At 43.5% G+C, this 21,075-nt stretch overlaps 2 protein-coding genes across 3 annotated transcripts in view; one reads left to right on the top strand and one right to left on the bottom strand.

Annotated features, from left to right (window-relative positions):
- The window catches only part of PUDP (pseudouridine 5'-phosphatase), a 177,895-nt gene extending 169,198 nt beyond the window's left edge, over positions 1 to 8,697 (bottom strand). The window contains exon 1 of the mRNA XM_054974379.1: positions 8,619 to 8,697. Within this exon, the coding sequence (XP_054830354.1) occupies positions 8,619 to 8,697 (79 nt within the window). The remainder of the gene's footprint in view (positions 1 to 8,618) is intronic.
- The window catches only part of STS (steroid sulfatase), a 183,065-nt gene continuing 170,389 nt past the window's right edge, over positions 8,400 to 21,075 (top strand). Inside the window, exon 1 of one of the 2 annotated variants that reach the window (XM_054973193.1) lies at positions 8,400 to 8,649. The gene's annotated coding sequence lies outside the window, so the exon portion shown is untranslated. Of the gene's footprint in view, positions 8,650 to 9,202; positions 9,237 to 21,075 lie in introns of those variants that run through there. The other variant, XM_054973194.1, reaches the window with a different exon arrangement.

Consider the following 21,075-nt stretch of genomic DNA (forward strand, 5'->3'; position numbering starts at 1 on the left):
ATCTGAAGGAATTCTTCCTTCTCCTTGTCATTACAGACACTCTCTGAGGCTGATCTCCCTGCTCAGTGGGAATCCCTGTCTGTTAAACATTACAAGCTGCCTTATTCTGACTCAGACCATCAGTCCATGAAGGTTAGTGTTGTCTATTATGACTGGCAGCAGGTCTCCAGGGTCTCAGGAAGAGGGTTTTTTCCCCATCATCTACCTGATCTTTTTAACTGGAGTTAACAGGGGAACCGAGCGTGGCGACCGGTGACGGTGTTTCGCCTTCTTAGGCTTCTTGGCCGGTGGCTCCGACGAGGCCCTTGGAACCGACGCTCCCCCGGAAGACAGGCTCGTGGTGGAACTCGGCCTCAGCTTCGACACCTTACCCGACGTCGACTTCTTCGGAACCGATACAGCCTTCTTCGGATCCGACCGCGGACTCGGCACCACCAGTCTCGTCTCCGAGTCAGACGCCCTTGGATCCGACCGAGATGCGGAAGCGCTTTGGGGCGGTCTCACCGAACCCCGCACCGGAGAGGCCGCTCTCGATGCCACAGCACTCGTCGGCCGAGATCTCGACGCCAACTTCGCCGAAGCCACTGAGCCCGCTCGGGAACGCTTTTCAGCAGAGGGGCTAGGGCCAGCCGTGGGGGAAGGCATCGGAGTACCCTTGGACATGACCTTCTGCCACCGGGAGGAGTTCAGACGGGCCTTGCGCTCCTGCCGGGCCTTGTTGGTAAAGCCTTGGCATATTTTACAGGCCGGGACATTGTGGGTCTCCCCCAGACAAAACAAGCACAATTCATGACCATCCGTTTGGGCCATCTTTGTGTGGCACTGAATACAGTGCTTGAAGAGCGCCTTTGAGGCCATCTTCAGGGGCAGGCAAAAGAATGGTCAGACAGTCCGAGTTAGAAATACGAAGTCCACAACAAGATCCAAATCAGTACCGTAAGAGTAGTCAAAGTCCGAAGTCAAAGCCAAAGATATCCAGTCAAGAAGCACAAAGCACAAAAAGAGCACAGAGCAACGAAGCACACGTTCTCTCCAAGCGGCGGCAAGAAGACAACTGAGGGAAGGGGCCGTTGGTCACTGGAGGAGCATGTGACCATTTGGGCGGGAAAACGGTCGCTGAGGTGTGCGACAAACGGCCCCTTCGGAGCTATAGAAGCTGTAGAAAATTCTCCAGTGGCTGGCCTGCGCCTGCGCAGTCCCCATGTGTGGAGGCACAGAAGAACGAAGATGAAGAGAGGTTTCAGCCTAGCAGAGATGATGTATTTCCTCCCTCGTGGTTAGTCTTAGGAAATTAAAAGGTTCAAAGACACAGGCAAGTTTGTGCCCTTCATATGTTACCCATCTGACAAGGACAGTCCTGTTGTAAAGGCAGGGCTAGATCTGAACGGGAAAAGTCTGCTGTGGAATCTCCAGCCAGGAGGTTGGCATGGGCACATTCACTGTGGCGCTGGAGCTGAGGATATTCCTGGTGTCTTTTCCCACCAAAAGCCTGGGCTGAGGTAACATACCGACTCCAGTTGCAGATGCTTCCGTCTCCCGCTCAGTGGGATGGGCCTTTTGATGCTCTTCTGAGGCTAACTTGTAGACGGGAGACCGCACAAGCCACAGAGGCATGTCGGTGCCAACTCGTTGCCAGGAGCACATACAAGCCAGGAGGCATGTCAGCACCAGATTCATCAATCCCCATCACGTTTGATGTGAATACTAGGGAGCATTTCTCTCTGTAGCCTAGGAAGCTGTCCTCAGAAACCCTGGCGTCCATCTTGTAGGTGGCTGTCCCAAATGGCTGCCGTGATCCTCTCAGTCAGTCAGGGAGAGTAGTAAGAGACAGGAGAGAACAGCAAGAAGATGGGGAGGAACTATGAAAGTTTAAGTCAATAGAGTTTGAAAGATAAACATTAGAGGAAGAGAAGAGCAAAGGAGTAGGAATGGGAATGGGAAAGTGAAGTCCTAATAAAATAGTAGCAGAGCTAGTCTGCTACTAGACTGCTCTCCCTAGAGGCAGGAACAGAACTGAAGAGAGGGTGTCCCACATGCCAGACAGGAAGAGGAAGAAAATTAGTTCCTGCCTCCCTGATTGGATGATGGGACTCACTCATGATGTCCTCTGTCTCAGAGGGAGAACACACTATTCCTAAATAGCACATCCACCTAGATAGTTATCTTTGGTAATGCTGAATATACTGCTGAAGAACACTGTCTCAGTTATTTAAATCAGGAATCCAAACATGATTTGTGATTGATCAAACACATACTGACTGATACTATTTTCCAAATAACTATGTCCTTTTGCATATTAAAGGCATATAACACTACATATTTCATGACTAGGTAGGAGCCAGAAATCATCTACAAACGTCTAGGGGCTAAAAGGTGGCTTTTATACACCGTTTGTTGCATTGAAAATGGGACAGTGCCTCTGCTGTAACAGGACAGGCTCCAAGCTAGAAACCTTGTATCTTATCAGAAGTTTTGAATTTTAGGGAAGTGGAAGGTAGAAAAAACTTCAAACATGAGCATGATTTAAAAGTATGGAGAAAGTATGGAAAACTTCAAACATGAGCATGATTTAAAAGTATGGAGAAAGTATGGAAACCTTTCCGGAAAGTACCGGAAAGGTTGCCAGCTGAAGCCTGTTGGAAAAGACTGGATAGTGGCTTGACAGATTTTTCTGAGTAGTAATCCTGATTAACCAAGGCTAGGAGATAGCTGGTGTTCTGGTCTCACATGATTAAGTTTTCAGGGAATTCTTCATTGTAAGGCAGATTCTGTGATGATCCTAGAAGGTTGATTATGGCCCAGCAAACTGTGATCATTAATCATAGCTTGAATTTTGATGATGCCAAAGAATACAACTATTTACAAACTAAAGAGATTGTCCAGGGCCCTGAGGAAAGCCTGGCTATATTCCTGACACTGAGTCAGCTTTTCTGTTCCTGCAGCCGGATCTTAATGTCTCAGTTAGATTTAAACATAGTCTCTCACGCTCCTGCAATCCCAGACCACATATGGCCTGAGAAGTCATGTAGGAGGCACAAAAACATGGCTCCCACCTCATGGTTACAACTGAACACATACACTTATTGAGATCAGGAATGATGGCATTTAGGCTAATAATAACATAATGATAACATTTGATTTATATACCGCCCTTCAGGACAACTTAATGCCCACTCAGAGTGGTTTACAAAGTGTTATTATTACCCCACAACAATCACCCTGTGAGGTGGGTGGAGCTGAGAGAGTTCCAGAGAACTGTGACTCACCCAAGGTCACCCAGCTGGCTTCGTGGAAGAGTGGGGAATCAAACCTGGCTCTCCAGATTAGAGTCCCGTGCTCTTAACCACTACACCAAACTGGCTTTCTAAGTAATCAGGATTACTTAGTGCCATGGCCTCTGAGAGTCATAGTTAGCCAACAGGGTTAATTTCTGACTACAATTTGGGATACCCTAGTTTGCAAGGAAATAATCAGAGGGATGGTGTGCTTACTGGGGTGAAAGAAAGGTGGCCCTTATTTTTGTTAGATGAGAGCGAGAGCGCGAGATAGTAGGGGTACCATTCCCCCACTTGGGGCAGGGGACCCCTGCTCCCACCCTTCCCCCGCCTCGCTTACCTGGCCAGCAGGGGGTACACTTCCTGGGGTGTGCCCCCAGGTGGTGTGGCACGCCCCCATGCCTGCAGTGGGCCTGTTTCAGGATGAATTGCACTCTACAGCAGGCCAATTCAGCGCCTTGGTGAGTGCAGGAGCACTCCCAGGCTGCCCCTTGACGATGGCATCCTTTCCCGGAAGCATGCAAACAAGAACCCAGGAATACATGTACTGGTCACAGACTGTAATAATAAACTTGACTTGAGAACCCAGGAATGGGGCAAGGTAAGTGCTAGGCTCCTGATCTCCCACCAGGGGAGTCAGGGGACCTGGCAACCCTAAAAGATAGATACAGAAAGGGGTAAGAGCGGGGGATTCCTCACCAAAGCTAGTTAGGCCTCCACCGCAATTATATTAAAACATCTGTACTACTAAAACAATCAAACTTACTATTAAACTCTTATTAAACTTATCTAAGAATCATCCAGTGTGTCTGCACACCCAACCATAAATGTACAAGTAATTCTGATTAAAAACAGACACTAGAAACTCACACAGAAAAAAATCTTTTCATCCTGGTTGAAGAAGCAAATAAAACTAGCCAGAGTTCAGAATAGAGTCATTTCAGAACATCAGAGATTGGTACAGAGGCAGCATTACAAAACGAAGGTATGACACTGAGTCATTCCAGTGGCAGCAATTTTTGAGAAGAATGGGAAGATTTGAACTGGGGATCCCCAGCTTTCAAGGAACACTTAATGTCCAGATTACTTTATTGGTCACAGATTGCATACCATGTACAAGATAACACAGGAAGAAGAACCTTTGTCTAGTGGGGCTTCATTACATTTGTCCTGTTTTGCTCTACTTGCCTTTCCAGTCTCTTGTGAAAACAACAAAAAAGGTTTTTTTTTCTTCCAAAGTTATCATTGCTGCAGGGTTATTGCTGTTGCTGATAGTATCATTGTGGCAAGATCCATCTTGAGAAACAAAACATGGCAATTCCTCCCCATGTTCCATGTCTGCCTTTCAGGGACTTAAACTTGCTCACAGTGTTCCACATGTAATAAACACATTCAGGCTGGGAGAGAGGGTGTGCAAGTAGAAGGGGGACTGGCAACAAACTCACAGGGAATGTATTTATATACTCATTTAGTTCAAGACAAACAGGTGAAAGCATGTTAGCCGACACTGTGTAATGGCTAAAGTATCACCCTAGGATCTGAGAGACCTAGGGTCTAGGACCTACTCTGCCATGAAAACCTGCTGGGTGACCTTGGGTCAATCATACATGCTTGCCATGACCTACTTCACAGGGTTGTTGAGGGTAAAAGGGAGGAGGGAACAATACATTTAGCCATTTTGCGTCCCTATTGGCAAGAAAGATGGATTATGAAGCAAATGACCAAATAACCAGACAGGGCCTCTTTCCCCCTTAATTAAGCCTCCAAGTTAACTGATTAAACGTGTAAATCAGATAATAACATTCAGTTCAGAAAAATATTTTTAATTTAAATACGAATAACCAATATAATGTAAATATAGGCTTGGAAGTACACTCCCATAAGCATACTTTGAAAGAACAGGCAAAACCTACCCTTTTACTATGCTTTGCATAACTCTGAGAATACAGAATCGTGATTCTATAATTATGATTTCGAGCACAAATCCACTAAGTGGTATTTATTTCAGACTGATGAATTTATAAGTAAAAGAAACTCTATAATAGCTTGAAAGTTAAGTAATAACCAAATTCATATTTGAATGCACAAAAAGTGGCAGTATTCAAAATGCAAAGCACTATGAAGTTAATAAGAACCTAAAATTATTTTGATGGTTGTCTAAGGCATTACTGTTAAAGAAACAGGTTTCTTTGTGACATATGATTCAAGTTAACAGCGTTTACAAATGGAAAAATTCTATTTAAGGGGGAAAGCAAGTAGCTTCATTTTTGGAGGGAAAAGAAAAAGTAATCATTGTTTTAATAATGTAGAATTCTCAATAGTATCTTAAAATACTACATTTACAAAGGGTCATAAAACAAAACAATTAAAATTAACAATGAAAAACAGTTTTCTATACTAGAAAATGTGTATGAGACTACCATGGATCTGAACAACTTGGTACTTGCCAAGCTGAACTCAATGCATCAGTCTTGTATTGTTGCCTGACAAATGCCTGATACGCTCCCTTTTATTTCTGCATTCCTATTTAGACAAAAAAGACAAGTTTGTGAACCCCTGGTGTGTCACCAGACATCAGGGAAAAGACTGTGTTCTGACTGCAGGTCAAAAGATGTTCATGTCTATAGTATAAGAAAATCAATGTATACAAGAGAACTGTAATGATCTCATCACATCTGTCTTTATAGAAGATATTAGACCTTTTAAAAGGGCTCTGAGACAATAAACGTGTTAGGAATTTTGGTAGGTTTTCCCTACCATTTCTTTTTATCTATTTTAGAGCATTAAATTAGAACAAAACTCCTTTAATCAATAGGTTACTCATGCCACTGACAAACTAATTAATTCATCATTGTCTCTTCTGTGCAGTCCCACATGAGAACTATGCATATGCAGGCCAGTTTGGTATGGGTAAGTGCACAGGAACTACGGGTACATGTAAGATTGGGATTAACTTTTTAAATGCACAAAACTGAATTTTTCAAGATGGCTGTACTATAAAGAAGTGGTCGCAAAGAGATCTATCAGTAAAAGGATAGGCAGGGACTACAGACTTTACTACTATTGCTGAAAGTATGATACACCAGACACTCTACTAATATTGCTATAAGTATGATCCTACTAGTAGTTCCTATGTTGTTTAATATATCAGTCTTAGAATTGCTTATGATCTGTTTCAGCATTTCTTCAGCTGCATTGGATTTCTGCTGTTTTTAAATCTTTGCAAATTTGCATGTATATACCTGTTACATATTTGAAAAGACTTTTAAATTGACCATACTGACTGACTCTCATGGTGTATTCCACCTTGAGTCTCAGTGCTAAAGGTGGACTATAAATAACGTAAATAAATGAATGTTATTTTTGTCATTGATTACTGCCTGTGTTCCCGTATGGAGATAACCTGCATTTATAGTAGGTGGGTAATAGAAGCTTACTATGCTGCTATTTATAATTCATCTTTCTTTTCTCATGGAACTCAAAGTAGAGCACATTAGATTCCCAGGAAGACACATACCTGCACTGCTTCAGAAAAGCCACATTATTACATACTTTCAGACCATACTTTGGGGTATAGGTTTACCCTTGACTGCTACAGGAGTAGACAGCTAACAGTCATCATTACTGTTGCCCTCACTAACAAATGCCATTATAATGAAAAAAGGTGAACTATCACCTACGCAGTGGCATTCCTGACTTAATAAAATATTTTACAATATTTGACCACAATCACATAACAGGCAGTCAACTGACAAAAATTGACCATTGAAGAATTTTTCCGTATGAAGATCAGTATTCCTCAAATAGTTTAAAAATATTTTTAGCATTTATTTAAAAATTTATTCGGTCAAAGCTACACAAAACATTTCCTGCATGACTGACCTCTAGAAAACAATCACATCCATCATCATTGCTTAGTGTTACAAGCGATGTCATTCCCTATGTTAATGCTATAGCCTTAAAGACCACTTATGTGCAACTCCCCAAGTTTCTATGAAGTGTTTTTATTCATCAGACTTAACTGATCTAAATGCTAAGTTACAAGTTTACTAAAAATGGTATAATCAAACACATTCCAGAATGTAGACTCAGCAAAATCTTATTTGGACAAATGAAATGGACTGAACGTAGACCTGTCACATTCTGCATTTATCAAAAACAGCTGCTTTACCGTAAGTAACTTTGTTTTAAACAACTTTTACCAACTTCACAGACTTGACAACAAAACAGAACTCCTTAGGGAAAATGTAGTCCTCACATATGTTAAATCATCAGTATTTTCCGTGGCGCATTACCTTCTGCTAAATGTGTCCTCTCAAAAAACTGAGGGTTGGACATTCCTGTCAGCCAACTATTTGTCTTTCTAGTAACTTAACAGTTTTTATAGTAACAGAAATCAAAATATACAATATTATTTAGGAAAGAACAGTAGTCTCCAGCAACTATCTATAAAAACTTTACAGAATAAATGTTGGGGTTTTCATAAATTTAATGTTTATATATACCAACTTCCTGTAATATCCAAATATTCAAATGAATGTACTCGTTTCATACACTTGAACTTTCTGCTACATATCTTTCCTTCCCCCCAATAGAATCTTGATAACCAAAACCGAATTTGACTCTCAAGTCTTTAACTGTAAACTGAATACCTATGCACACCTACTTGGTACTGAATCCCGCTGAAGTCAGTGGGAACCGGTTCAGACCATAGGACCCAAACACGAAGCGAGTAAGTTGTAGATTCACCATTCACATCTTATAAAGTCCTATTGATTTCGGCATCACTGAACTCCAAATAATGTATTTAGAGTATAAAGATGATTATGGTAAGCCCAGCCTCCCTTAATGCGTGCGGTATTCTCCATAGGTGCCATCCTATTCTAAAGAATTCAGGGCAGAAAATCAAAATAAATGCTGGGGGGTGGGGTACCCTGACCTCTCATGCGTTTACTTTCAACATTTGAACAGGTACCTATCCTTTAACAAATGCAGCGTAAACAAACGAAAAGAGCCATTTACGGCAGCAAACACGACCGAGGTCGATTGCCCTTTTGTGAGAGAACAGCACGTACGCCTGCGGAGAGAAACAGGCGGAACCTGAACTCTAGCCTCTGGCTAAAAAGTGAGAAACGGATGGTGGGGAGGAGAGTGAAACTGGCATTCAGAGCCGTCGGTTTTGGTACTTGTGTAGCCTGCCCGCAGTTACAGGCAAGGGCAGCAGAGAGGCGAAGCGGCAACGCATTTTAGAAGTCCGCAGTGCCGAAGACGGGGCTTAAACATCGTTTCTTCACCCGAGAACCAGACTACCCAAGAGAGAAAGGAGGCCGCACGCTCACACACCCAGAAGGGTGCCGTCCAAGTCAAAGATGAGGTGAGTGACGGCTTTCAACGGCATAGGACTCAAGGACGACACCGCCATTGCGCAGCAGCAGCTATCCACGCAAAGAACTAGCTAACGGCCACAGCAACGGCTGTAGATGAGCTGCGCAGGCGTTCTGCCGCTGGGCAACGGTTTTGAGGGAAGGGGTGGAGCTACAAATTGACGGATTGGCTGGAAATTATCATGCGTCCGTTACGGTTTTTATTGGTATTCCTCAGACGGCTGAGAACTGTTTTTTTAAAAACAGCGAGAAAAGGAGGGGGGGGGGGTTGTTTGTTGCGCGTGCGCACTGTTCTTACCGATAAGTCTTTTTTGTGAGCAAAGGAAACAAGCTGTGGCAGTTGGAGCGCCTGAAATGTGCGCATGTGTGCCAAGATGGGACTTTTTGGTATTCAGTTGCTGTGCGCTGGTGAAGTGGAGGGACGGCAGCTGTATTTTTGCGATTGAGGAAGAAGGTTGCGTCATCGCGCACACAAATGGAAAGGAACTGAATAAGTTATATATAGCTAATGAGCAGCCAAATCCTATGTATGTTTGCGCAGAAGAAAATACTTTTGCGTCCAATGTGGCTTTCCTAAGTAAGCTGCGTTTAGAAATATTGATCGCTTGGACAATTACCCAGAATGAAAAGCTAATACGGAGGGATGAGGGTGGAGGAAGGTAGGATATGGTGCGTGCTGCTAGTTTCTGTTAAAAACGGTTTTTTGGTTCTGGGTATCAGACTCTCCCCTGTGCTTTCGGTTAGCTTTTTCAAGACATCCCAAATGTGTAGTGTATTAGAAAGGCAGGAGGCTGTGGCAGTTCCTCGTCGTTTGATTTGTTTGTATGAGGCAGCGTGTCATGAAGCCGCTTGGCATCTGAATACTCCGCAGGCTTGGCCCCAGAACCGTTGTGAACTGGGGCAGGGGACTTGGAGAGGGCTTTATGCGTGTGTTGCCTTCAGCAAAGAATAGCTAACCTCCATTCAATTGGAATCAAGGAATTAAAAGGTTTCTAAATCAGGAAGTATTTCATTTTAGGAACTTTTACATGCATTCTTACTTTATTCTGTCTCCTCCCAAGCCATCAGGTTAATAACATTGACTGATGTTTATAGAAAAACAAACTTGAAAACTGAATAAATTTTTTATTTTATTTCTAAGTCTATCTTTCTCATCAAGATTCAAAGTAGATTAGGCAGTGTAAATCAGTACAATCAACGGGATGGGACATCCAATAAACAATGTAATAGAGTTTGGATTACAGAAATCTTAAAGCAGAAATCTGAAACAGCTGAAACAAAGTATACATATTGACACGACTCAAGGATAGTATGTACTGTTCACAGTAGTACAGTCTGCAGTCCCCATCCCTTTACCAAAACATTTTTCTGAACCATTTTGTTACAGTACAGTAATATATCTTCATACAAAAGCCCTTCTGAATAATTCAGTTTTGCATAGTTTGCTAAAAGCCAGAAGAGTGGGAATTTTCCTGCCCTCATCAGGCTATTGGGGTGGGGGTCGCAAAACAGAATGAACATGTATAGACAGTTGTTGGTTTTGCCCATTTGCAGGATGGAACCTGTAAAAGGCCATGCACAGATGAGCGAAGCTGTTGTGGTGAAGCATAGGGGGAGTGATGGTCCTCCAGATATGAGGGACAAAGGCCTTGAAGAACATTGTATGTGTTATCCAACACCTTGAATTGAGCCTGGTAACTGATAGGCAGCCAGTGGAATAACTACAGAAGGAGACTAATATGCATTCTCTACCTACCAACTGATAATAACCAAGCTACACTATTCTGCACCAACTGTAGACTCTAAGTTGACTTTGAGGAGAAACCAATGTATGTTAAATATTACTTACATTAATCAACCAAAAATTATTTATATTAGTCAACCAGATATTAGTGTACGGAATGTTCAAAGTGCAAATAGACGTTCTCATTGATGGGACTTTGTTTAATTGGCTAAGCCAAATTAATAATAATTAGGTATTAGAAAAGAAACAAAAAATAGTAATACAGTCTGTATTGTGTATCATAAGTGTACAAGAGTACACGAATTAATGTAAGCGTGAGCCATTTAAAGTGTTAGTAATAGCTACACTATCAAGAATGTATGTAATGTGTGTGCATTTTTTATATACATAAGTGAAGGACACTATCACAATAAGGTTCAGTAATGAAAGGGACTCATAATATTCTAAAGTGTTTGTGATCTGCCTTTACAAAAGAAGGTGTGAGAGCTTGTGGTCACAGTAGAGTCTGAACAAGAGTAGGAGACCCAAATTCAAATTGCTTCTCAGTAGTAAAGTTCATTGACCTAGTCCTTAACCTAAAATACATCACAGTTGTAGGCTGTATGCTACATTGTACTTCTCTGAGGCAGAGCAGGTATGAGCATAACATTACGGAGAAAGGCAGCAATGGTACATACATTTTCTATACTTGGTTAAATAGATTCCTTTTAGAAGCAGACACAGGTATATTGAAAGCGGTAACTCAGTTGTGTGCAGCTCTAATATGCCTGTTCAACCGAAAACAAAACGAAATAAATTGGCATTGAATATTGTAAGCTTAAATGTTGAATCTTCACACCCAAAACCTACATGTTTCTAGAGTTTATGTTAAATAATAATTAAACTGAATAGATACTTTCCCTGGTAACAAATTCCAGAAAGGTAGTTTAAATAAATGGGATCCATGTGATACTTGAAAGACTAACACATTCTTATTCCTAGTATAAGCTTTTCTGGACTGGAGTGCTCCTAGATGGGGCTAAACTTTCTTTAGTTAAACATGTTAAGCGTTTGTAGATGCTCTTGGAACTGGCCTTGTGGATAAACAATTCAACGCTGTTTGCCAGGAATGCCTTATTTCAGTTATATCTGGCTCATAAATTGGTTCCTTATTTAGTATCTGCAGCCCTTGCCATGCTGATTCACTTTAACCTAATTTACAGATTGGGCAAGCATATGAAGGACTTACTTTGAAGATATCTCAGAAGGTTCAGTACAAAATGTAGCAACGAGACTCCTGTCTGGGGTGAGATATTTGTAACATGTAATCCAGTGCTGTGTTAATGTGTCTGATTACATATATGCTTCAGGCCTAATTCAAAGTGCTAATTATAATTTTAAAGCCTTTCATGGCCTTGGGCCCTGATACTTATTGAGCCACATCTTCCAGGATGCTCTCATCCACTTGTTGTCAGGTTCTGACTATGTTTCTTGTGTGTTCAAACCAAAGAGACTCCATTTTGATCCTGTCAGTATTTTAAGTGCTTCTTTTGCAAATGGCAAGCAGTTCAGTAGCAGTTATCTTAGAGAAGAGGAATGTTATGACTACAACCTTTCCAGCCTTGGGAAACTTTCACTTTCTCAGCCTCAAGCCGTTTGTTTTGAGAACTGTGGGGGGAGGATGGGGCCTGCAGGGGTATGCTATTCTGTACCTTAACCTTTGCCTGTCATTCGTAACAATACTCATGTACCAGCCAAGATATTGCATCTTGGATAGTGGACTATAAGGGTTGTTTATATTCAGTAAAGTCTTTTGAAACCAATGGACTCATGTCTAATTGCAAGAGATAGTCTGGATTGCAACTTTTAGTAATCCACTGTCTGACACTTGTTACATTCCTCAAACAACCTTTGCCTTGTGGTACCTCTCTTAGGATAGTTTGTACAGCAACAACAAGGTAACAGTCTTCCTCTATAGCAGATCCAGTCTTCTGAAATAGCCTGCCAGAGAGGGTGTGGAGGGTTCCTTAACTAGTATTTTTCTAAGAGTATGAGACAGTTCTTTTTCAGAGGACATTTGATTGAGGGTAAACTAATTAGGTAGGTTTGGTTGCATTTCTAATCTCTTCCTGTTTAATTCTTAATAGTCTGTTATTTTGCATCCTTGCGACTTGCTGTTGCATTTTTCACTACTGTGAGTTGTGGCCTAAGAACGGACACATGTTCGGTCATTCCCACATATACCCCAACTCTGGGCTTTTTTTTTTTTTTTTTGAATCTAGGGTCTTTGTATATAGAGACGGGGGCATTTAATGAAAAGGAAAAAAAATAACTGGTACACAAGATTAATTTTATTATCAAAAAGCGAATAGGCATAGGCAAGCCAAAAGGAAATTTAGAAGACAGTTGGCAACAAAATACTCGGCAAGTTAAAATAAAATACAATGGCAAATTAAAGTATCTAATTTGACAACTCTCAAACAAACAATTCTTGGGATCTTTAACAATTAAGATGTCCATTTATGCCTCCCTCATGGCTAGTACATAAGAGAGAGGTGTGTGGGTGTGTGCATGTCTCTTGAAGAATATGGGAAAGAGAACTAGATTGGGCGAGGGGGGGTGGGGGAATGAAGGAAAATGCAGAGGGAATAGAGGCGATATGGGTGTGGGAGAGATGAGAGCCAGGGAAACTAGATCTGGAGAGGGGCTTTGAGAGAGTAAAAGGGAGGATCCATGGGAGGAAAAAGGAGCTGCGTCAGAACAATGGGGAGGAAGTGTGGGGAACAAAAGCCATAATGAGATTAAGGTGGAAGATAAAGGGAGGCATTAGATCAATGCTACCTAACTTGAAAAGTGCATGTTATGTCTGCGGTGACGGCCATAGGTTTAGATAGAAAAACCTCACCTGTCTGACTGAATCTCTGATTTTATTCTCTAGTTTTTGCCATTTTCAAGGGGGGGCGGGGTTCATGATAGTTTTGGACTCAAACATTACATCTGACAGGAAATAGTTTAACATTTATTATCTCAAGAAAGAGACTAGATGGACCTATCTGATGTGTTAGCTGTTGTCTTGAAAATCTCTTTAAGTCTTCCGTAATGTTTGTCTTCTTTGTTACAAACATCCAGAGGAGTTAGCCGTGTTAGTCTATAGTAGCAAAATAGAAAAGAGTCCAGCAGCACCTTTAAGACTAACCACCTTTACTGTAGCATAAGCTTGCGAGAACCACTATTCTCTTCGTCAGATGCATGCCATGCATCTAACAAAGAGAACTGTGGTTCTCGAAAGCGTATGCTACAGTAAAGTTGGTTAGTCTTAAAGGTGCTACTGGACTGTTTTCTATTTTGTTACAAAAACTGACCTTTCTTACATGGCCAGAATCTGGTGGTTCAGGATGTTTACCCTTTACACTGAATGGTTTTCCCCCCCACAAATAACACCTTTATTGCCTCACCTTGCAATATGCTAATTTAAATTGCCATTTTATTCCTTGCCAGTCTTTATTTCTTTTTCAAGGATGGATTCTCCTGCTTTCTTTTTGGCATGCTGGTCTCTGGGTTGTTGTGAGAGAAAGGGGGAGGGTCCCCTTGAGTTCCTTTCCTTGGTGTCCTAAGGTGACACAGGGTCCCAGGACTCTAGCGATTTTTGTGCTGACAGAGTCTTAAGATGATGAGGTGGAACATAATAAATAATTTAAATAAACTTGCTCACATCCCCTGTTCACAGACTTACGTATGCATGTCAGTTGCAGACAGTAAGGTCAAAAGGCCATGAAATGCAAAACTCTAAAAATTGACATTATGATGAAAATACCAGTGTAATCAAGAAAAGTACAGTACAGTGTCTAGTCACAATAGCAGTAACTGGTGATAACAGTCTCCCAAGTTTTGCTAAGCTGATTAGCACCTGTAATAGTTGATGAAACTCTGGACTTTGTTTACACCTTGGAAATACGATCATATTTCATGATGAAGTCTAACTGAGCAGTTTCATGCTATAGCCTCCCTGGTATGTTCTCTCATTGAAAAAGGGTGGCTTTAAGGTCAGAAATAGAATATTCTGGTTATTCATCTCTTTCTGGACACAATTCAAAGTGCTGGTTCTTCCTTTAAGGGCCTGAGTGGCCTGGGGCCAGGGTACCTGAAGGATCATCTCACATATTGTTCAACCTACCATTTAAGATCTGCCTCCCAAGCCTGCACTCTGTGCTCCCACCTTCAGAGGTGAAGTGAGTGGTGACTAAAGAGAGAACATTTTCTGTGGTGGCACTGTGTCTTTCGAACATCCGCCCCCTTGAGGCTCGTCTGATGCCTATTTTATTTATATGAGATATGTGTCTATTCATTTTTTCAAATTCTTTCCCTTTATTCTTTCAAATAGCTGTGTAGATAGACAAAAGAACTGCTAACAGATTATTGCATATATTGCATGGGGGTATAAGTGATGTTCTTATAACTTATAATAGTGTTGATGGAGTGAAAATGGGGACATACTTGACAACTGGGTTTGTTGCAGGATCATATGTACTAAGGTCTGTGTAACCTATCTCTCCCAATTTGAACAAATTCAGTATATCATGAATAATCTTGTCCTCATCTTGTCCCCCATGCTTTCCTATATCAAAATAGGTAAAACCTTTGAGATTTAAGCTGAGTTACTATCAGTTGAAGCTGGCCACAGGTGCCTTTTGCCGGCTTCAACTGGTGAGCTTTGGCTCTTCCTAATGTGCAAAAGATCTTTCCACTACGGTGCATGCCCTGATAACATCTAGTTTAGATTCCTGCAATGTGCTCTATGTGGAGCTGCCCTTGAAGAATGTTTAGAAGCTACCATTGGTACAGAATGCTGAGGCCAGAGTGTTGACTGGACTGGGTCATAGGAACTATATCACTTAGGGTTGCCAGGCCACCCTGTCCTTTGAGCAGGAGGTAGAGGACCTGGCACTACCTGCTCTGTTGTCTTTCACGCGTGTGTTCCACACACACATGCTTCTGGGCCCACATGATGGCATCACTCCTGGGAGTGCACAGGCTGCCAGCGCCGTGGGAGCGATCCCATACTCTGCGGGGGGGCGGGGTGGATTGAGCCCAAATTGGGCTAGATTGGGTCCAAATCCCCCCCCCCCGCAGATGTTTCGCAGTGGCCCCATTTGGGCTGATTTGGGCCCGATTCAAGCCTAGATCGAGCCGCTGCAGAGTGTGGGAGTGCTCCCCAGCTCCCCAGCAGCCTGATTCGGGCTGATTAGGGTCTTGATCGAGCGTATGAGAACATATCCCTGGGAGGCCTATGCCTCCCCTGTCAGCCACATAAGTAGGGCACTGGTTCCCAGTTTGCTTCCAGGCCCAATTTAAAGTGCTGGTATTGTCAGTATTGACAGTTAAACCCTATATGGCTTGGGGTCAGTGTGTCATGGTTTCTTTGGGTCCCTTCTCCCCCTCCACTCTGGTCATTTGTGGAGGACCTACTTTGGGTGCTTCCACTATCTGAGGTTAGACAAGTAACAAATTGAGAAAGGGATTTCTTGATCATGGTGCCAAAACTTGGAACTCCACCCCAGGGACATTAATTTGTTTCCCTCTATTGTTTTCCTCTAGCAGATGAAGACTTTTTCTGATGTTTGACGTATCCCCAATAATCGTTATTGGTCCTCCTTTGTTTTGATATTATGTATTTATGTGTTTATATACTTTTACAGAATTATTTTATCTATTAATTTAAATGATGTTTTAATGTTCAAATGCTTTAATGCAGGGGTCCCCAGCTTAGTGCCCATAGACTTTGTGGGGCTTGCCATGTTTCTTAGAAAGTGGGCAGAGCCAGGTGGGGCTTTTGCCCAGTTGGGCTTCTGATTGGCCATTGGAGATCTGATAGGCTGGGCAGATTTTTAAAAAGTTGCTTTGGCAAGAGCTGCTACCACAGCACAAGGATCTTCAATTCATGACTGAAGGAAAGTTGTATGTATGCAAGAAAACATTTAAAAACATGTTAATTTTAAAAGGTATTCTGTTTAAAAGAGCTTCTATCTGAAGTATTGAACTACTACTAGAGTTATGCATGACCTGATTCCTTGCCATTTCGTGGTTGGCTGAACCTCCTGCGGCAGCCATTTTGTAGTTACCATGTGTCAGAATTCCAAAGACACCTGCATGCTCAAAAAGGTTGGGGGCCCCTAATTTTTATGTTTGCTGCCTTGGGGACTCTATTTGGGTGAAAAGGTAGCATAAAATGTTTTAAATAAAATAAATAAGCTACAGCATATTCTGGATAATGCTACAACAGACTGAAGGAAAGGTGAACAGATCTTCCAACTGTTTAATGCCAGAAAATAGCAATGTTACCTGTGGTATTTCTTGTGATAAAAAAATCTAGCTGCCCAACAAATATCACCCACCCAACACACGCACGCACACACACACATGCAAACAAAGATCCTTAGTACTAGAAATTACTTATGGAACGCTCCATTCTCAAACCACATAGATAATCCATAATGAATATTGCATTTCATTTTTGTGGTAATGAAGGATAGAACTCCATAAGGTTATGCAACTACAGCAATCTTTTATTAGAATATAATGAGGTATTTATTATCTCTTTGAATAACAGTTGTGGGAACATTCAGTAGGGAGAAAAGTAGAATAACATGTAATGAGCTTTGACTAATGAGGCATACTTTTTTACCTGTTGCATTCTCAGTAAGATAGATGGACATGAGATACAGGAATATAATCTTATACTTCAAAGAGGCCAGTCATATCTGAATTTATATTTAGTGTTATATATTCAATAATTTAATTCCTTTCAAGCAGTACTTTAGAAATAACAATTAAAAAAAACCTTAGTTTGTGTGTTAAAAAAGATTATTTTAATATTCTTTTTCTATTGTTTCTTTCTCCCCTTTACCTTTTCTGTTCCCGCCCTTCCTAAGGATCTTTCCCTTATTCTTTCTCCCCGTTTCCACAACAATCCTTCTCTGTTTCTTCCTCAGTTCTTAGAGGCCCGCTCTCCTTTTTTTCCCCTCCCCGCCATTCCCAGGGATCCTTCTCTTTCTCTTTCCCACCTTTTACCCTCCCCCCGCCTCCCTGGAAAATTACCTTACCCTCCCCCTCCCTCGCAGGCAAATAGTTTTACTCCCCATCAAACACCCTTTGTCTTTTCCCTCTTCCTCCCTCCAAAACATCCTTCCCTCTCTTCCTAACTCTGCAGGGAGGCTGGGCTCAGCGCTGGCCCTCCCTGGGCCTGTGGGTTCTTGGCACACTGTGGCAGTTTTCAGGTCTGGTGGGACTCCATGCATCCTACTAGTGGCCAGCTGAAGTGGTGTTCCCTGCATCCCATTGTTGTTTGAGTACTACAGGGCTCAGCACTGTCCATGCATGCTGGAGCTTCATGTGTCCCAGCACTGGCCAAGAGCAGTGGTGATCCCCACATCCCAGTGCTGTCACCCTTCTCTGCCTCCTGGCCTGCTCCATGCGTCCCAGAATGATGTTGGGGATGGAGGGTGGAGTGGGCAAGCAGCATCTTGGCATGCTGATGCTTCCTGGGCCTCACAGGGTGTATGCTGTAATTGAAGGTGTGTAAGTAATGCCTGTGCACAGCATGCACTGTTTTGGGGAGGTTTAATTCTCCCAATGCATCACTTTCACTTTTTGTATTTTTCTGCAGCCCTGGGAAGTTACCTGAAGTGGCACTAGCCTCTGTTGCTTTTCCAAGTAACCCCAATCCTTAGTATCTGCAGATCAGGTCCACTTTACTCTTAGTATATACAAGTGGGGGACTTGCAAGGACTTGTGGAGGGCATCTCATGTTCCTCTCCCAACCATGTCCTCTTTCTATTCCCTACCCGCCCCCCTCCCAGAGCCTCTCCCCTTTTCCTGCTTCCTTTTCTCCTTTCTACCTGCCTTTGTCTGTCTCCCTGTTTTCACCTTTCACCCCAGGCAACCTCTCCCATATGGCACAGTTGCATGGTGGGGAACTTGCAAGGACTTGTGTGGGGTACTTTACTTTTCCATTTATCCCCTTCCCCACACTATTTCCTCTTTCCCTCCTACTGGTAGCCCCCATATGTTCACGTTTTCCTATGTCCTTCTCTCCTTCATACCCATTAAATAATTTACCTTTTATCTGTCCCCATCTTCATTTATATTTACTAACTTGCTTCATTTGTGTACTGCCTTTCTCCTGTGGTCCTGAGTGGGGCAGTCAAGACGCTGGGTAGCTCCTCCTCCTCTTTTACAGGGTCGGACGAAAGTTGCGATCCTAAGGGGGAGGGGCTCCCAGGCTCTCCAGTTTTTGTCCGGCCCTGCTCAGCAGGGGACGAATCTTTGTGCTCTCTCTGAGCAGCGATCCTGGGACGATTGGAAAGGAAGGCGCAGGCTCGTGGGGATAAAGGAAGGACTGGTTCCTCCGTCCCTCCCCCCCCCCTCCCCACTCCTCCTTCCAGCGTTGGAAAGTGCAGCGTAAGCTGCGGGGAACGAGCTGCAGAGCCGACGAACCTAGCCAGCTAGGTCCCGGCGTCTGCTGAGGCAACAGAGAGCGGGAGCAGAACGCTGTCGCTGCTGCTACCGGGGAGGAAGGCTATCGACTCCCAAGCAGCAGAAGCCTCGTTTATCGCGCCAAAACTGTGAGTGTCGGCCGTTTGGCTTCTGAAGCCTCCGAAGGGGCTTAAAAGTGGGGGGGGGGGGAGAGCCGCGGGTAGGCGATTTGGCAGGGCTGGAAAGGCGAGTGAAGCCAGATGTTGCCCTGATCGTCGCGGCGGGGTTTTTTAATCGGTCTGGGACTGATCTACCCTTATTGGTCCAAAAGAGCCCACAGTCTCTATCAAGGGACGGGGTTTTTTAGTTATTTTTGCTTGTGCTGGGCCCTCAGCAGCGAGGTTTTAAATAAATAAAAAATGGGAAGAGAGTAAACTGAAACGGTTACTCTTTACTTTCGCTTTCAGGCGCAAAGAATTTGGCGGGAATGACTTCAGAAGCCAGTAGGTCTGACGCAAGGGAGGTGCATACAATGCCCAGTAATTTAGAGTCTTCAGTGGCTTCAAGGCCTGCCTACTCCAATCAAGGGGAGGACCTGGGGAGTAGTGATCTGGACTTGTCTGGGCCAGAGGCAAAAGCCAACATTCTAGCATGGTTAAGTTCAGAGATAAAGAAAGGCCTGGACACAGCAGTCAAAGATCTTAAGACACAGCTGGTGTCCCAAAAACGAAGCCAGCAGCAGCAGCAGCCTAGCACTTCTAAGGGCAAAAGGCCTGCAAAGCCAGCCACCCAGACAAAACCAAAAAAGAGGAGAATGGAACCCCTGTTGGAGGACATCTCCAGTGACTCTGATGATTCCCCTTGGGGTTCTGATGTGTCTCAGCAATCATCTGATGCGGAAGAGGGAGAATTGTCTGAAGAGGAAGTTATGGACATTAATCAGTCCCAAACCAGGCTGTTTCCGCCAGAAATGTTTTCTAAGCTCTTGGCGAAGGTTTTGAGAACTCTAGAAATTTCTCCTATTGCTTCAGGAGTAACAGAAGTGGAACCCTCTTACCCCCAAGGCCTGGAAAGAGCCCTGCCTAAAGGGGGTCCTAAGCACGCAGGGGTACCACTGCCAGCTATTTTCCACGATGTTCTGAAAACAGAGTGGGATAACCCAGCAAAACCTAAGCTGTATCAATCAGTCTTTCACAAGTTCTACGCCTTGTCAGTTAACGACTCCAAGAAGATCAAGCTTCCCATAGTAGATGATCCTATCTCCAGTTTGGCAACGTCTTCGGTACTACCTATGGATGCTGAGGGCATGCCCAAGGACCCTTCAGACAAAAAGATCGAGCAAGCGTTGCGCAGGAATTTTGAAGCGTCGGCTGCTGCCCTAAAGTCCTCAGCGTTGGGTTCCTTATTTGCAAGAGCGGCTTTTACATGGGCATCTGATTTGGCATCTGCTGGTAAGGAGGTGCCTAAGGAAATCAGGAATGAAGCAAAGAAAATAGCGTTGGCGGCGGCCTTCTCTGCAGATGCCACACTGGACTCCTTCCAGATGTCTTCTAGGGCCATGGGTTTTAATGTGGCGGCGCGACGGAACACGTGGCTCAGGAATTGGGATGTGGACCCTCCAGCTCGTAGTAAGGTGGCAGCAATCCCCTTTTCCGGCACCAAACTCTTCGGGGAAGATCTGGATAGATTCTTGGTAGAGGATGCTGAGAAAAAGAAGGTCCTACCGTCTAAGAAAAGGGACTTCAAGTTCAAAGGGAAACATTCCTTTCGTGACTATAAAAGACCTGCCAGGCAAACTAATGTCAGACCGTTTAAGGGCAGATGGCAACAGAAGCCTAGGTCAGATGCCAGATCCTTCTCCTTCAGAAAGTCGCCCTCTCAGAGTAAAGGACAAAAGAAGGGGGGGCAAGCCTGACTATCCGACAAGGCAGGTGTGTGGTCTGGTCGGGGGCCGTCTCCAGGACTTTATATCCCAGTGGAGGACTTCAATCTCAGACAGCTGGGTACTGGAAGTAGTATCCAAGGGCTACTCCTTGGAGTTCGAGAGGGTCCCACGAAGGCGTTTTCTTCAGGTCTTCAGAAACCCGTCTCAGGCAAAGCACCTGAAGATGGTGGAAGCAATCAGGCATCTCCTTCGGATCAAAGCGATAGAACCGGTACCTACATATTCTCAAAAGCAGGGTGTGTACTCGGTTCTGTTTCTAGTCCCAAAGAGGAACGG

The sequence above is a fragment of the Eublepharis macularius genome, chromosome 3 (genome assembly GCF_028583425.1).
Source record: "Eublepharis macularius isolate TG4126 chromosome 3, MPM_Emac_v1.0, whole genome shotgun sequence".
Lineage (NCBI taxonomy): Eukaryota > Metazoa > Chordata > Lepidosauria > Squamata > Eublepharidae > Eublepharis > Eublepharis macularius.